The sequence below is a fragment of the Epargyreus clarus genome, unplaced genomic scaffold (assembly GCF_041222505.1).
Source record: "Epargyreus clarus isolate Ecla_fem2 unplaced genomic scaffold, WU_Ecla_fem_2.2 ptg000022l, whole genome shotgun sequence".
NCBI classification, from domain to species: Eukaryota; Metazoa; Arthropoda; class Insecta; order Lepidoptera; family Hesperiidae; genus Epargyreus; species Epargyreus clarus.
Genome location: NW_027332229.1, coordinates 2,486,010 through 2,504,078, shown reverse-complemented (window position 1 = coordinate 2,504,078; position 18,069 = coordinate 2,486,010). Strand labels below are relative to the sequence as shown.

The 18,069-nt window shown below is 37.1% G+C and overlaps 3 protein-coding genes and 1 long non-coding RNA gene across 4 annotated transcripts; 2 read left to right on the top strand and 2 right to left on the bottom strand.

Moving 5' to 3' along the window:
* On the bottom strand, positions 1-1,864 carry Ant (ADP/ATP translocase). Its single transcript, XM_073085314.1, has one exon. The coding sequence runs from the start codon at positions 1,625-1,627 to the stop codon at positions 722-724; it is 906 nt and encodes a 301-aa protein (XP_072941415.1). The 5' UTR covers positions 1,628-1,864; the 3' UTR covers positions 1-721.
* A 1,287-nt stretch (positions 1,865-3,151) lies between these two features.
* On the top strand, positions 3,152-4,879 carry LOC140751385 (transcription initiation factor TFIID subunit 10). Its single transcript, XM_073085290.1, has 2 exons — positions 3,152-3,411; positions 4,209-4,879. The coding sequence occupies exons 1-2, from the start codon at positions 3,245-3,247 to the stop codon at positions 4,423-4,425; spliced, it is 384 nt and encodes a 127-aa protein (XP_072941391.1). The 5' UTR covers positions 3,152-3,244; the 3' UTR covers positions 4,426-4,879.
* Positions 4,880-12,218: 7,339 nt separating this feature from the next.
* Positions 12,219-14,929, bottom strand: LOC140751344 (peroxynitrite isomerase THAP4). The gene is made up of 2 exons (XM_073085252.1): positions 14,679-14,929; positions 12,219-13,656 (listed from the first exon to the last, which is right to left on the bottom strand). Exons 1-2 carry the CDS (start codon positions 14,818-14,820, stop codon positions 13,295-13,297), a joined length of 504 nt encoding a protein of 167 aa, XP_072941353.1. The 5' UTR covers positions 14,821-14,929; the 3' UTR covers positions 12,219-13,294.
* Positions 14,930-15,340: 411 nt separating this feature from the next.
* On the top strand, positions 15,341-15,898 carry LOC140751399 (uncharacterized). The gene is made up of 2 exons (XR_012103312.1): positions 15,341-15,628; positions 15,865-15,898. It is a non-coding gene; the product is annotated as an uncharacterized LOC140751399 (long non-coding RNA).
* The last annotated feature ends 2,171 nt before the right edge of the window (positions 15,899-18,069 follow it).

Below are 18,069 nucleotides of genomic sequence, written 5' to 3'. Positions count from 1 at the left end.
TATTTTTTACTTTTCTATATTTAACTCGTTAAGTGTGAAATTTTCTCACAAAAACCCACACCGAGCCGGCATTTCTCCTCCACATTACCTACGTGTTGCTGAGTGTAACATGCCACAGTAACCGTACACTGAAGACTCACTCGCACAAACACAAGAAACACACTACTGCAGTATTACATAACAGATTTGATAATCACATTTTGGACAATTCACAGCAAGAATGCGAACAATATTATAGCAAGTTCAAAATTTCTACTAGAACAGCTCACTCCCATTAACACCAATGTCACCTACATTTCCTAAATATAGTATTCAATGTTCATAGAACAGATGCCAGTATATTTAGAGGTTAGAACTGTAAATGAACCTTGGCCTAAAAAGAAAAATTGTTGTTACATAACTGTCACTGGCTGGATGAATGATCACAGAAAACAGAAAAAATTAATGATTTTGAATTAAGAATACTTTGATTTAAGCATTTAGAATATGATTTATTTTACTTCTAAGTTCTCATCCACAAGATGGTAGCAAACGATTATGTAATAACAAAATTGAATTTTAATGAAACAATTTATGTTGGAATCAATGTATAACACTTTATTTAACTAAAAATAAGTTACTAGATGTTCGTTTCGCATTCTAATAATACATGATTTCAGGGAGTGGCTATTTTTCGGTGATTTGGAATCACATAATTATGGTAACAATTCTTACATTAGACTTAGAGGAGCTTCTTGATTTCATCGTATAGGACGAGCACGAAGGCGCCACCGGTGCCTCTGAGTACGTTGGAGAAGGCGCCCTTGAAGAAGGCGGAGGTGCCCTCGGTCTTGGCGATGGTGGCCCAGCAGTGGAGTGTGTTCTTGTACAGGATCTCGCTCTTGGCACGGCCGGACTGCATCATCATGCGCCTACGTACCGTGTCGAAGGGATAGGAGATGATACCGGCGACGGTGGTGACGGTTTGGGCGATGGCCCAGCTGATGACGATCGGGGTGTTCTTGGGGTCGGGGAGCATGCCGCGCGCGGTGTCGTAGAAACCGAAGTAGGAGGCACGGTAGATGATGATACCCTGCACGGACACGCCGAAGCCTCTGTACAAGCCGATGAGGCCGTCGGACTTGAAGATCTTGGAGAGGCAGTTTCCGAGACCGGAGAACTCGCGCTGACCCTCGCCCTTGCCGACATCGGCGGCCAGACGGGTACGCGCGAAGTCGAGAGGGTACACGAAGCAGAGGGAGGTGGCTCCGGCGGCACCACCGGACGCCAAGTTACCCGCGAAATAGCGCCAGAACTGAGTGTTCTTGTCGACGCCGCCGAGGAACACCTGCTTGTACTTGTCCTTGAAGGCGAAGTTGAGGGCCTGCGTCGGGAAGTAACGGATCACGTTGGCGAGGTTACCGCGCCAGAACGACAGCGGGCCCTGCTCCTTGGGAATGCGGACGAAGGCATCGACGATACCCTTGTAGCGCTGGTCCTCAGTGATCTGCTTGCTCACGTGCTGCACTTGCAGCAGCAGCTTCACGCGCTCGATGGGCGCGACGGCGGTCTTGGACACGGCGGCGGAGATGCCACCGGCGAGGAAATCTTTCGCGAACGCGACCGGATCTGCGAGTCCCTTCGACATTTTGTTCTGATTATGCGGGTTCTGGGTGATGCCTCGCGGCGCCGAGGGAAGGATTCACGCGCGGAATGGTAAAATCACGAAACACGAACTCCCGATTTGAGTAATCAGGAGATATTAAGTGATTTCGTGATCTCGGGGAGCACAGGGGTAGGTGTGTGCCTTTTTTGAAATTCGATCGATCACGTTCTCTCGCAGTTCTGCCCGGAGGAGCGGCGTAAAAGAAGGAAGGAAGGGGTAGGTGTTACCAACCAAGCGAGCGAGTACCACGAGGTCAGTGTGGCCACCTCGTTTTACGAATTTACCTTTCACTATGAAGTGTCATAAAAAACAAGATTCAGTGAACTGTACCAAACAAAATCGTTTTAGTTTCAAAATATGTCATTTTTTTACAGGAAACGGGTGAAATTGCTATAATTAACTATCGTTTAAAAATCAAACTTTATTACACACTCTAATAGAAATGTTTTCATTAAATCAAAAAAATCTTAAAGATGACACAATTTTTATCGAATTTGCCGTAGATCAAAAACAGTAAGTCGTTGATGTATTTTTATTTTTTCAACACTTCCAAATTCAATTAAACCTTTCAATTATTGCAAATTGCGACCTTATGTCATCGATTGTTTATTATATATTGTGTTTAATTTGTAATATGTTAAAATCTAAAAAATACCCGTTTAAAGAAATCCAGTCCAGATATTTAAAGCAAATTAATTTTAAGTTGAACATACATTTTAATTTTCATACGAAAAATATGGATTCGGTTATACGTTTTATGGTTTTACAAATGAACACCTCAGTAACCTTAAACAGTAAGGTTCTTCTTAAACTTTCCCAAATAAAAGGCAACAATAAATATAATAGCAACATTGTAAAAATCATTACGATTCGCGTTTGGTTTTTGCTTAAGTTTATTATTATATAATATGTTCATGCTTTTAACTTAAGTTTTATAGCTCTAGGAGACTTATTATATTTTGATAAAGTGTGATTAAATTAAATATTTCAAGTTATCAAAAACTGTTTCCTAAGGCGTTGATTATCAATATGTAGTTTCCTGAACAGATTATATTTCTTCTACTCGATGATTTATCAGGACAACCTATTAAATTTCTGTTAGAACCTAAGAATTAATTCAAGAAGTTATGTAAATAGGTTCTAAATTAATTGGATTAATATTTTAATTGTAAAGCAGAATCCAAACGCGCTCAGGATGTACCAACCTTATGAATACGTGTAGAAAAGTGATGGGTCATTTAGGGAGGTCGCACAAAATACACTTCAGTGTTTTAAGCCACAGAGAATATAACAAAATATGTGTTTTATTCTATAATAAACTTTTTAATTGCACTAGAGTGATCTAAAAGATTGAAATTGTCACAAAATATGGTAATCAATAGAAACATGTTTACAATTGCACAATACAGAAGTCAGTCCAGTCAAACGTGTGTCAAGTACATAAAATATATCTTATCTGTATTACCTCTGACAAGTTAAAAATATATTTAGTCTGTGCAAAACAACTTGTGTTTTTGAAAGGACAAAAGGAAAGCTGTGGAAACTGTCTTACGATTCAATTTTAATACAAAAAATCAGCAATATTTCGGGTAAAATAGTATGCACATGAGCGGTAGCTCGTCAGTGATCAATATGGATGACGATAACTACGCTGGACACGCTTTGGCGGACTTTCTGTTGCAATTAGAAAACTATAACCCATCGATACCTGATTCAGTTGTCGCTTACTATTTAAATATGTCTGGTTTTGAATCACAGGATCCAAGGTTTGTAGGAATTATTTATATTTAATTATTATATTATTCACTTTTATTGCAATGTTATCGGAATATTTCCAAAAATATGTAAGTATGAATCTTGAAGACAGTTGAAGTTTCGTGCCTTCAGAGTTCTGAAGGACTAAGTTGAGGAAAAATGCTCGTATAAATAGTAATCTAAATATAATTGCTTTGTTTCACAGGGAGTAACTTGTAGCCTATATTTGCCGTTTTTTAATAATATTTAAGAAGAAAACAATCCACTCTATGCTAAGTAGTCATTACTGTCAATGTAACGTTTTTATTATGATTTTTCACGCTTCAGAGCCTCTAACCAACCGCCATTTCTGTCCAGTGCTCCCCATCTTCAGATAATTAATACATATGCAATTTACCAACTTTTATACACAAATATATAGAAGCATACATTGTAATTTTTTATGTTGATGACTTTCAGAGCCCAATTGTCACTAGCCAATTCCACAAGCGGGGTTTTGAAATGGCTAAATAGACATTTGAAATTATTTCAAACAGGCTATGTTTTTGTAATTTCTTATTAAGTGATGATAGAATAGTTAGGTAGGTTTTTGAAGGTGGTAGAACCCTTTGTGGTTCAACTCCGGCGGCACCACCGCCACACCTGTTTCTACCTGTTCAAATGTTTCTGAATGGCTATAACTATTTAATTCTACAATGACTGCAAGTAGACTCCATATTAGTTCACTTCTTATGTCATAAACATATAATTATAATTTCAAATAACACAATTTCAAATTAATAAACCATACACTTTTCCAAAATTCCAGGTTAATCCGGTTAGTAGCATTAGCAGCCCAAAAGTTCCTCTCCGACATCGCAAACGATGCTCTCCAGCATTGCAAGATGAGGACGTCGAGCCAAATGAACCAGTCCAAAAACCCCAAAGGTCCCAAGGAGAAGAAGTTCGTGATGACCATGGAGGACCTGGTGCCAGCCCTCCAGGAGTACGGCATTCAGGCGAAGAAACCGCACTACTTCGTCTGAGTATGGGTATGATGCATGAAGGTTGAAATAGGTAAATTAAGGGCCTCTTTCCTGTCACGCGGGTAACTATGTACTATAGACTACATGTGTGACACTCGTCCTATTACTACATAAATAAGATATGTTTCTTGTCATGTAAGACAATGGGGGTAGACTACAGTGTGTTCATGGATGAGACATACTTAAGACTGCGTGACAAGAATAAGGTCCTTACATGGAGAAGCTTGATGATGGAAATTTAGGTAAATTTAAGACAGTTAATATAATGAGCCTGCACTTACTGCTGGCGTGGCACATCAGGGGGTTATATGGCGAATAGTAACTTTGCAGTATGAAGGTAAAATTGAAATTTTGTTACTGACAGTCGTCGGTACAAAGCTATGGTTAGGCAGACACGATCACAGGGGTCATTTTGTGAGGAAACCCTGCATGGATTCCTCTCTATCGCGGAGATAACGGAAATATATGCCAGACTTTACCATAAATACTCAAGTTAAGAAGTTAGAGAAAAGTGGTCTAATTTTACCACATTTCCCCTGTGACCTTCCCCATCTTATGCTGTGATTGCGCCTGTGTTTAGGCATCCAAATATCAATTATAGATTGATAGAATATTCTTTATTGCAACGTCAGTAAAACATAACAATAATAAACATTTTCATAGGTCAGTCGTATGCGATATACAGTTTTATCGTTGACCAGCAATGTCTTCCAGACAACCTATTCATGGAATAGGTGAGGAGGATAACTGAGGAAAGTTATATAAGCTGATCATTCCTGAAAGAGTATTTTAAATAATAAAAGTTTCAATAACAGCCCCATTCTTTATTTCTCATGACTTCTTTGACAATCCATTCAATGACATCTTATTCTGTAAACAATATAATATCCTTCTTTATTTTTATAGTTTCCCGCTAGATTGGACTCACCAGCAATTAAATAGACATTATTAACATAAAATAAGTAAGAAAGTCTTAATGAAAATATTAGCTGAACCGACAAACGTTGTGTTGCCATATAAATAAAAAAACGTTAAGGGTGAACAACCCTTAACACTTAGGGGTATGAAAAATAGATAGTAGCCGATTCTCAGACCTACTGAATATAAATAAAAATTTGGTGAAAATCGGTAAGGCCGTTTCGGAGCAGTACGGTAACTAACATTGTGACACGAGAATTTTATATATAAGATTTTCATATTGTTAAGTTATGATTCTATCTAATATATAAAATTCTCGTGTCACAGTTTTCGTTGCCATACTCCTCCGAAACGGCTTGACCGATTTTGATGAAATTTTTTGTGCTTATCCGGTATCTATGAGAATCGGCCAACATCTGTTTTTCATCCCCCTAAGTGATAAGGGTTGTTCACCCTTAACATTTTTTTGCCGGGTCAGCTAGTTTATCGTATAAGTCCCTTACCGTGCTGTGCCGGCAGTAACTGTAGATTTTAACTGTAATGCAACAATCATGATGGATAAATGATACACTGCCAAAAATGTTGACACCAATATTCAAGTCTTAAAACATATTATATAAGATGATAAATGTACTACCATATATGTCATGTGATTTTGCTTATGTTTAGTGGCTTGGGAACAAATTTTCGCCACACAACTTATATATAGCAATATTATTTACTTATAGTCCGCGCCAAACAGCTAGTCCGCTCTGAATATAGAAACGAGTCGCGTCGCAATAGCAAATTGTAGATATTAGCGGGACGAAGACAGCGCGGCACCCCCCGGTACATAGCTGCGTTAGTATGCCCTTACGTTGCTACGGAGTATATGCTTGTAGTTGTGCGCAACAACTTCAGAGCGGACTAGCAGTTTGGTGCGGACTGTACCTATATACATTTTAAACATACATAGCTGTTTCGTTTGTAATGTTAGAAACAAAAAATAATAAAATTTATATGTTTCTATTATACATAAGGCAACTTCCTTGCTAATAGAGATTTCTTTCTTTTTAATAGACTAAACATAATCAGTGTCTTAATCTACACATTTTTTCTAATATACATATTAAAATTTTAAATTCAACTGAAAAAACCTGTAAAGCAATAAGTGTGAAAGAGATGACGCTAATCTCTTATTCCCTTGTATTTGCTATATTATTATGCTATTTATAGGAGTGAGAGAGACAACACTAATCTCGTAATTCCTCTTCAAATGCTATATCCTATCGTTTATTGGCTACAGAGTGTAATTTGGACCTTAATATTAAGACAGATAATGAGCCCTCAATTTTGTATACTGTTTAAAATATCGCACTAGATAGATTACAATGAAAGAAATACAAGAAAAAAAATCTCTTAAACACTTTAAGGCACCTGTTTATCACTGATTATGATCTATGAATAATCAGTATCTAATGTTTTGACTAGCGAATATCGATATTAGGCAATTATTCATGACAAACTGTCAGATTTCGCTGCTTAAGATCGGATAGATTCCTTTTTAATACGGGAGTATATCTACTGACAATGATCATGTCAGACACGGGCTGTACACCTGCCTATTTTATTTTTCCAATTTTTTGTTTATAATAAAACTTGTTAAGTTCTTTATTTTATTGATTATTCTTAATTTTCTTTTATAATAAATGTAGAGACTGTTTGTTTTCTTTATTTTATTTTCTTATTATACTCTTAAGCCGGCTACAGACTCACGCAAGAAGTCTCGCCGAGGAATTGCGCGAGAACCGAGAAGTCATCTACACTCTATACCGTTCTCTTTTGTTGCCCGAGAAACCCTTAGTACCCGTTAGTTAAAACCCGTACACAAAACTGCGATGCGACGTCGCATCGTAAAAATCTGCGTGCTCCCTCGACGCATCGCAAAAACTTAGAATTGATTCGCATCGCGCATTCCTGCGATCTTTCGTCACACTTGTTGACGCCATTTTTAGTTCGTTCTGAGACAGCGTGTGGGGAAGCTGCACAGACCTGTATTTGTTGGGTGGGAAGACGTATACTTTAATGTAAAAAATGACAAAGTACGACGTTGACTTTTCATATTACTGATTGAGGAACGGGACTTTTTGGGAAACTAAATATAAAATAAATGATATATTTGATTAATGGATGAACTCAAAATCTTTTTTGTTACTCTTTCCTGTATCTCCTAAGCAAAAACAAAAGTGCACACTTCTTTTTACAATCCATGTCACGACCTAATTTTAAAAATACGTTCCGTACGGTTGACAGTTGTCGGAAGAATGGTCACCCTGGGAGACGCTATGCCGCACGATATCGCATCGCAGCAATTCGTGTCGCAATTTTCTGCGTTGCGAATTCGCGTCGCGTCGCATCGCAGTTTTGTGTACGAGCCCTTACCCCGGCTACAGATTCACGCCGAGAACCCCCGAGAAGCGTGAATGTGATAGCTTTCTTGCTTTCTCGTTCTCGCCTGTTCTCTGATCGGTATTTTTACCCGCTTCAAAGGGTTTCTCGGGCGAGAAAAGATAATAGTACCACATTCTTCTCCGGTCTCAATGCGACCGACGTCCGTTCTCGATGACGGTCGAAAATGTGAATGAGAAGGTCACATGAGTGTATACGTATCTACACGATTGTCGCCTTCTCGGGGTTTCTCGGCGTGAGTCTGTAGGCGGTGTTAGGAATATAAAATTGCTTGAAATATTTCTATGTAGACTATGTACAACTCTTTGTCGCTTAAAAGTATAAATAACTTGATCATCTCTTAATTTTCCCAAATAATATTAAATAAACGTTCTAGGGATGGCGATCTGAGATAGATTAATCGATCTGCAGTAATGGATCGATTCAGTGATTCGATCTTTCATCGTAGAAAATCGAAAGTCGATCTTTTCGTAGTGGTGTTGTGTTTTATAGACATTTTTTCTGATACGTATTTCAGTGCTAGTTTGGTCCTGTACCCTTAGTATGAGTTTTTACGTTTTGACAAAAATGACTGTTGTTGTTTACGTATTTCCCACATAATCTGATACAATCCGCTAGGGGCGCTGATTGCAAATGTATAGGCAAATACGTAAAAAATACCAAAACAGTAATTTTTGTAAAAACGTAAAAACTCATACTGAGGGTACCTACTGATGGCCTGTTTTTTCTCTTCGCACTTGTACAGCTGGAAAGATCGAAGATTTTTTGAAAATCGATTTTTTGGGCCCAGATTTTTTTGTGAATTACATTTCGATTCAAAAATCGATCTTTTCAGAAAGAATCGCCATCCCTAAAACGTTTTAACATTTGGCTTAGAAATATGACTGAAAGTAAGCTCACAGAACTTAGAAGGTGATATATTTAGACATACAGGTAGATAGATCTAACATAAACAATTTGACTATAATAGATTCTATATTCTGACAAACTTTTCTGGGCTTGTGGCGGTTTCCGAAAACAGTCGCTTGTCAGTTTTAGAAGCGTTTTTCAGCTTCCCCAGGTAATTTCCCCAACATTTAGATTTTACGTTAATAAAATTACGAGCTTAAAAACTAAATCTTATGCTGTTTTTGTTAATAAAATATTGTTTGCATTATATTTAGAGATTATTAGAGTATGTAAAATCTTCATAAATAAAGTCGTAAATATTTTGGCCATGGCCAGTGGCACCCCCGCCACAGAAAAGTTTGTCGATTTTTTTTTAAGCATTTTCTTGGTAACAGAACCTACCTTTTTCACATATGAAAACCTTAGTCCTCAGGAGTAGATAGAATCTTTTATATATGTAGTTGTTACAGATGTCCGGCAGTACAGATACGTCAGTGACATTTTGTTTTTTTTTTTTTTTTTACATAATATAGGAGTAGCAGACGAGCATGCAGTCCACCTGATGTTTAGTGGCTACTGCCGCCCATGGACATCTGTAATCAACCCCAGATAGGATTAGATATTCCTACCTGAGATCGGCCACAGATGCGCCGCTGAGGATTAAGCTGGAACGCCTCGGAAAAGTCTGTCTCCCTTACCACACCGTTCAAAACGGAACACAGCAGCGCCTAACACTGCTGTTATTAGGTAGAAATAGGTGTGGCGGTGGTGCCGCCGGAGTCGAACCACAAAGGGTTCTACCACCTTAAATACCACACCATCACATACCATCAGGTGGACTGCATACACTTTGCTACTTCTAATATCAATAAAATATCTTAAGACACAATACAATATCTTTGAATATATTAAACGTAGTAAAATTAAATGGAATGCCTTTATGTAAAGCAATAGTTGTTCGGACCATATATTTAGTTTGTAAGTAATTCTAACGGGTATTTACAATTTGTTACTGGCAACATTTTATCTAAAAAAATATAAATCACAGTTATAGCACTATAGTCCGCTCTGAAGTTGTTGCGCGCAGGTGTAGTCATACAATTCGCTATGGCGACGCGATTCATTTCTATATTCAGAGCGGACTAGCAGTTTTACTAGACTTTACTGTGTTCCTACGTGCTAATATTTGAAACTGCGTAACCAACTTATATATAATTTTATGAGCGTGGGTTTCAGCTTGAAACATAGAAAGCTCTTAAACCTGATATGTGGCAATATTATGAAGAATAAATGTTTTGTATTACATGTTTTTATACATAATTTACATAGTAGAAGGTATTTTTCAACGCCTTTAGCTAAATACAAAATATAAATACCCTTTAAAACGTTTCAAGTTGTACGTATAGACTATAGATTTTAATATTGCTCGCTGCACAGGAAAATATAATATTGTTATAGTTAGTTAAGAAGTACCTTCAATAGTGTGAATGATGGAGTCATCTTATCTAATGTTATAAATGTGAATTAGTTTGGTATATTTTCATGCCCTAACTATATAAAAGATTGTTATGAAATTTTGTACACACGTCAGGGGTTCAGAAAAGGATATAGGGTATCTTTTATCCCGTTAAAAGTACCATTCCCGAGGTATAAAGAAGTAAAAACTTTTCTTTTATCCTGATGATATTAAGTTTCAACTTAAGCTCATCAGGAAAATATTGTTTTTCTCTGAGCTTCTCTTCTCTTCTACGAGCACAAGTAAAGCCGCGGGTAAAGCTAGTCTGTAATAAATGACGTCGCATAAATAAGAATTCTACTGCTTTAGGCATTTTAGATGACTCCTTTTTATAGTATAGTCCGCGCCAAACTGCTAGTCCGCTCTGAAGTTGTTGCGAGCAGGTGTCATACAATTTGCTATTGCGACGCGATTCATTTCTATATTCAGAGCGGACTAGCAGTTTTACGCGGACTATACCAACATAAAATAATGTAAAACAAACGTAATGATTGTTGAGAGAATTAAACGGTTTTTAATAATCAAATACATATTGTTAGATACAGACTTGTTAGTCTAAGAGCCTCTTGTCAGCCCTTGTAAGGGCTGAACTCATCAGCTTCAGGGCAGACGTGTTTTGTTCCGATCCTTATAAAGATAATTAGTGCCTCAAATATTCTAAAAATCCATTCTAGCTACTAGGTAATTATAAACAGCTTTTCATAATACTTTTATAATCTTTCATTGTCTTAAAACGAACATATTATTATGTAATAAATAAAACATTGTTACAATTAAATTATTTCATTTACATATATTTGTTTTTATTGTACATACTCCCATGAGCATACCAAATTATAATATCTATCAGTCCATTATGGGGCATCCACTGCTGGATCATCTTAGTTTTTTTAAGGTTTCGTCAAAGGCTGTTTGACCACCGCACCGTCACCGAGGCGATACCGAGAACGAGATTATTTAGGGGCCGATTTTAATATGTCGTGACGGCGATAGTTTGTCCACTGCGACCGATATCGGCGGTTTATTTTGTTCCAGCTGCCACGCGTGTGACGGCAGTGTATGGACAAGTTCACCGTGTTTTATATTATCGGCTCGTCAAAATCTCGGTGCCGATCTACCCGTTACGCCGATCTACTCGGAATATCGGCGGCCGAGCTGACGGTACTCGAGTGACGGGCGCACGGTGGACAAGCGGCTATAGTAAATGTATGTACGCTACTTCGGCGCCGTCATTAATTATCGGTATCGGCTCGGTGACGGTTGCGGTGGACAAGCAGCGAAAGGGTAAAAACGGAACCCTATTACTAAGCCTCTGCTTTTTTAAAATATACGAGTAGCGAACGGGCATGCAGTCCACCTGATGGTAAGTGGCTACTGCCGCCCATGGACATATGTAAACAACCCCAGATAGGATTAGATATTCCTACCCGTGATCCTGCCACAGATGCGCCGCTACCCTCAGGACTAAGCTGTAATGCCTCGGAAAAGTATGTCTCCCTTACACCCTTCAAACCTGAACACAGCAGCGCCTGACGCTGCTGTTATTAGACAAATAGGTGTGGCGGTGGTACCACTGGAGTCGAACCACTAAGAGTTCTACCACCTTCCCCTCTACTGTCTGTTCGTCTGTCACTGAGAGCTCCATCTCTTGAACCATAATAGATGGAAACTTTAAATCTTTACAGAATAATTGTATAACGGTGGCCGCTATAACAACAAATAATAAAAAGAAAAAATAAACTTCAAAATAAATAGGGGTCGCCATACAACAACAAAAGTAGACAGTCCAAATTTTCACCGCTATGATAACAAATACTAAAAACAACTCAAAGTTTTCTTGTACAGAACCCTCCGTATGCGAGGCCGGTTTGAACTTGGCCAATTATTTTATGATGTTTCATGGAATATCTTTCTCCATTTGGCCATAACGAAAAAATCTATAAAGGAATCTTTGAATAAAATATTTGATCTAAAATGAGTATGACAGAAATGGTGCTACTATAATAATAAAAATAGAACGCAATAATTTAAATAGCTTGTTTATTCATAACCTTATCCTAGAACATACAAATGTAGCAACAAACAATACACACAAAATAAATATTAGTTCACTAACGACTTATTCGCATCGTGGTATACTTTGTCCATTACTGCAGTAGAGCATTACATATAAAAGTTATTTAGGGTAAAGCTTCCTAAAAAAAGACATCGTTATTTTTCCAGGCTCGTTTGTAAAATCACAGAATAGCATATTGACTTCCGGAACACGTCAAAGATGGCGCCACATATATCTGAATCACGGTATCGAAGTTTTCTAAAATTTTACATAAATAATGCTATGTTTTGAACTAAGACTATTGAAGCATGGCCGCTCCTTGAGCATAATCACCTAGCTCGGCGAGAGACCTCCTTTTGCCAAAATATTACATTTTTAAATTATTTGTATGAAATGTATGATCAACATACAGATAAAACTGCTCCATATAGGTACATACATGTTACACATGTTCTTTAAACAGTAAATGGAATTCAGGAATTTATGGACATTATAACATACAGTGTTTAAAAAGAGTCTCTTTTAAAAAAATGTGACATTTCAAACATTGGTCATTTTCAGATAATGTCACAGACACTTTTTCCGTGACATACATATTATAACGTTTTTAGCTCACTGTAATGGACAAGGTATAGTTCGCACCAAACTGCTAGTCCGCCCTGAAGTTGTTGTGAGCAGGTGTAGTCATACAATGTGCTATGGCGACACGATTCATTTCTATGTATATTCAGAGTGGACTAGCAGTTTTACGCGGACTACAATAATGATTATAAAATGACCTTATTTGCACCATTACAAACTTCTAATCAGAAAGCAATAATACATACTATGATGAAACAACTATATCCCGTTAATTCAATACAAAAATTCAAAAGACACATGCCTACAAAAATTGTCTAAATTTGAACTTTCAAAGGCAAAACTGCCAAAGATTTATTATTAATAACAAGAATTAATCGTGGCCAGGCCCAATCAGTCAAACTAACAAGTTTCTACATATAATAACCATATCTATGTCATAATTAAATAACAAAAAGCACAAATCAGTCAACTCGTTTCTTATAAATTGCTTTTAAATGCTCGCTTAGCGGCGTATGATCTGTCTCCATGAACAGAACTATTTCTAACGTGTCCGGTGCTATCAGCCTAATTTCTCGTTTAAAACTTTTCACGTGAGGCGGCTTCGTGAAAGACATCCTCGTGATGTTAACCGTTTTTAATCTGATTTCCTTTTTATCCGCATCAACGGTACCTTCTTCTAACGAAGCTAGACCAAAGTTGTGGCTAACGATAAATGCCAGTTCGTTGGTTTCCGGTCTGATGCGAAGGAAACCTCGCTCCTGGTGCATTGGGATGTGTTTCTCCGGATGCATTGATGTTGACATGTAATTGAACATCGGCTGGCCTGGAATAATAATAAAGGAATAAATTTTATTATAATGTTTTTTCTATATAAACATATATTTTTGACAAATATATGATATACTAGCTGACCCAGCAAACATTGTGTTGACATATAAATAAAAAAATGTTAAGGGTGAACAACCCTTATCACTTAGGGGTATAAAAAATAGATAGTAGCTGATTCAGACCTACTGAATATGCATATGAAATTTGGTGAAAATCGGTAAAGCCGTTTGGAGGAGTACGGTAACTAACATTGTGACACCAGAATTTTATAAATAAGATTTAATAAATATATAGATTGATTGTGGCAGTCATAAATAGTAGTCACATAAATAGCTAACTAGTGATCATTTATGTCACTTATTTATTAGGACATTAAAGTAGTAAATGAATTCAGTCCACCTGAAGATAAGTAGCTACTGCTACGGTAGCAGTGCCACTCTATAATCATAAGATTAGATTCCTACCCGTCATGCATAGATGCGCCAGAACCCCCAAAGACTTAAACGCTTTCTACACTCACAGCCCCACACTAGGATTCCCTGTATCGTGGGTGCTATGGACACACACAGAGACAAATACACAAACACCCAGACCCAGAAACAGAAATCTAAATTCATCATTTAGAAATCTGTCTGGCCGGGGATCGTCCCGGGACCCTCTGCGCGTCAGACCGACATGGTGACCGCTCCGCCACGCGGGTCGTCTGGAACTTAACTGGAATGTATTTCTTACTATACCTTTCAAACCACAGCAGCGCTTACCACTGCTGTTATTAGGCATTACCAGGTGTAGCAGTGGTACCGCCGAAGTCGAACGACAGAGTGTTCTACCACTTTCAAATTAAATTAATATGATACCACTCAGAATAGCAGTCAAGTCACCCGCGTGAAATGTAATCCTACCTGAGATTGATTACAGATACAATACAATACAATACAAAACAGATATATGGCAGTAACCACTAATCATAAAGTGGATTGTATATTCTTGCTATTTCTATTTTTTAAATTAGCATACCGATGCAAATGAACTCTAATTCCTCGTTATATGAGAAGTCGGTTAAGTTCGGAAAACTTCCGCGACCGGCTTCGGTGACCCAGCGCCCAGACAGCCAAGCTATTGGCTTCAAAGCCTCGTGAACCTCAGCTTGGAATTGCATCGTTCTTTATTCAAATTCTCTTCCACCAGTTTACTGTTTTATGTAACACCAAAGGAAACAAATGTTTTGATTTGTTGGCCTATGCTAATTTTTTTAAATTGAGTTTGACGTTTTTGACAATTAACGTCAAATTGAAAGTTGTCTTTCGTTTAATATTACTTAAATCCTTAAAATAGCAGCAATGATTTCAAATTGTACAGCCAAGAAGAGCAAATTAGAACATTTAAACTTTCTGTATAGGTTACTATACATTTTGATTTGAATACTGCATATATTTGTTAATGCATCTTTAATTTATTTTAAGAACTATAGTTTCGTTTAGTACATTTATCTCATAAATTTAATAGGTGTACGAAAGTATTGCCACTATAAAGTTGACAATAGTGCCCTCTGATGGATAATATTACATATTTTTTTTAAGGGATTATTATCCAAATTGAAAGTATATTATGATAAAAATTACTTAATTATACACAATACTAAACATAACTAACTATTTTTTATATTTTACAGTCTGACATTTAATAGAAAAAAATACCATATATGTCAATCAATCAAAAATTACCAAGCGGCGTTCACCCAACATAACCAAACCTTTAACAATTTATTATGGATCTACATAAACGTAAACATAAATATGCCAGACCTCACAACAATTTTATGTCCGCAACTACCAAAAACTTCTTGCAGAAGATTTGTTACAAAGAAAGAGCGTCAGTTGACATGACTCAATACGGTTTCATGAGAGATAGTAAAATTTATATAGTAAATCTGTTGTTAAAGCCGCAATTAGAGAGTAATAATTGTGGTGAGTGTATTCAAATACAATTTATTACATGTGTATAGTCCACGTAAAAGTCCTAGTCCGCTCTGAATATAGAAATGAATCGCATCGCCATAGCAAATTGTATGACTACACCTGCTCATAACAGCTTCAGAGCGGATTAGCAGTTTGGCACGGACTGTACTCCTATAATTAGTAGGAAACTGTTTTAAATTCTCTTTTCTCTTTTGCTAAGTTAAAATTACCTAACTTAATTTCAGGCAATAACAGTTTGCAACCAAAAAAACAGGAAAACAGACAGAATAGTAATAAAAAACAACGTTTGAAGAAGAAATAATGTGCACCATGAAAATGAAATAAAAAAATCAATCTCTAATATAATATTTATTGTATTTTCCGAGAAACAATATGGCTATAAGATGAAATAATTTAACTACGTGTTTATTGATAATAAACATTAATATAAAACATCATAACGTATTTCAATTGTCTACTTAGAATAATTTAATGGATTATTATTAGAACAACGGCATTTAGCAGCACCACGGTTGCCACTGCAACCCAAATGATTAAACGCAGGTGGAAATCTACATTCGCAATTCGTCGCTTTATTATTTACCATCCTCATATTCGATATAGGTTTTGTCTGTTTATTCGTAAGTTTTGTTGTCGAACAACCACATTCTGAGGTTTTACGAGTTCTGGATGAATCTTTAAGTCTTTCCTCGTCATGTCTGCTTCCTAATATATTGTCATTTTGCATTTTACTATTAGTTCCCGATCCTGGTGGGGACATACAGCATCTACTCTGACTTCCGTGCTTCCGGCCTTCTGCAAGCTGGTCTGGCAAGGAATCTATATGAATCTTGTTAGTTTTCAACTGTTCGTTTTTCTTTGATCTATGTCCAAAACTCTTATTCCTCGTAGTATTAGCTGGAGCAGAATCTGGATTATCTAGATCTGAACAACCAGTGCAAGTAGATACTTTATTAACGCCGTTGCTTTGTCCTTTTGTATCTGAGGGTTCTGAATCCGCTGCATAACCTGATGAAGACTTGGTTCTTTGGTCTGTACTAATATTTGATTGTGTGCCAGCTCTTTGTAAATTACCGCTTCGAGATGCTGAATTAGTCTGTAATTCCCGAGAATTAAATGGCGTTCGACAAGGCAAATCAGCACAATCATTAAATTGAGGTGAATCTAATTCAGATTTATTTTCATCTAACAACGCACCTTGTTCTGTACTTGTGACCGGCGTATTTTCTCTTCGTGTATTGTAATCTCTGATAGAACCTTGATTATACTGCTCTAAATCTGAATGTTCGGATCCCAATCCATTCGTATGAGGAATACCGTTAGCCTGTCGTGTATGCGTTACAGCTGCCATCCTGCGCCTCTCGCTCGCGATCCTACAAGAGGTACAAATGCCCACATCTGGATTATTTTCTTCTTCTTCCTCAAAGATTGTGTCTTGCTGTAAATCTGCCTCTTGATCCTTCGTACCATGAGGGCAATACATAGGGTTTGATTTAAAACAATCCGCTGAATTCCGACAGCTGTTAGGAGTGCAAAAGTCGTCGTTGGCACAGTGACACATGGGTTTGGCGAAGTAAGGCGGTGGTAGAACCCAAGGTGGCAGGTACATTTCAGGCACCGGCATGTAGTATGGTCCTGGGACGTTCATACTCCTCAAGCATGGTCGTTGTACAGGTATCCAAATTGGCATTGGAGGATGCCCTCGTCGTCTTCTCTTCCCAGATCGTGGGGACATGGCTGTTTCCTTAATGTAGCGCCTGAATTACATGGCTAACTGTAAAATTTGTACGGTAAGTATGAAGCGGTGAATTTTGTTGGTAGGTATTTACTTTAGTTAGTTTTTTAGCTATGAAGCGGGGAATTTTTATGTCAGTAATTACTTTAGTTACTACATTTTTATGAATGAAAGTGTTATGACTTCTGACATGAGCCAGGAAATCTACAATATCGGTTCATCCATTATCACTAGAGAATACTTTTACTGAGAACATTTTCATTTTTTTACATTACTTACTTATTTATGTTATAAATCATGTAAATTGATTTTATTCGCTGTGGAAATATGCCTTGCCTATTATTTTTTTATGGTGATTTGTCTAAACTTTTCTTCCTGGCTGTACAGAAATATTTATTATTAAAATTCTGACTTCACTTATTGTTCTTATGTGACAGATTTCAAAGATATATAACTATAATATAGCGGTTATGTTTATACAATTCTTGTGGTATACAATGTTAAATAAAACATACATCGAACTAATTACTTGTAAGTTATCCACAAGCAAAGTAGAAGGTAAGAGACCTCGAGGAAACAGCCCAAAAAGATGATGAGACCAAGTATAACAACGACAGGAAATACTAATTTACAAATCATTACACTACTGATCGCAAATTTGGAAAAGACACTGCAAAAACGTCAAGATCTTCAG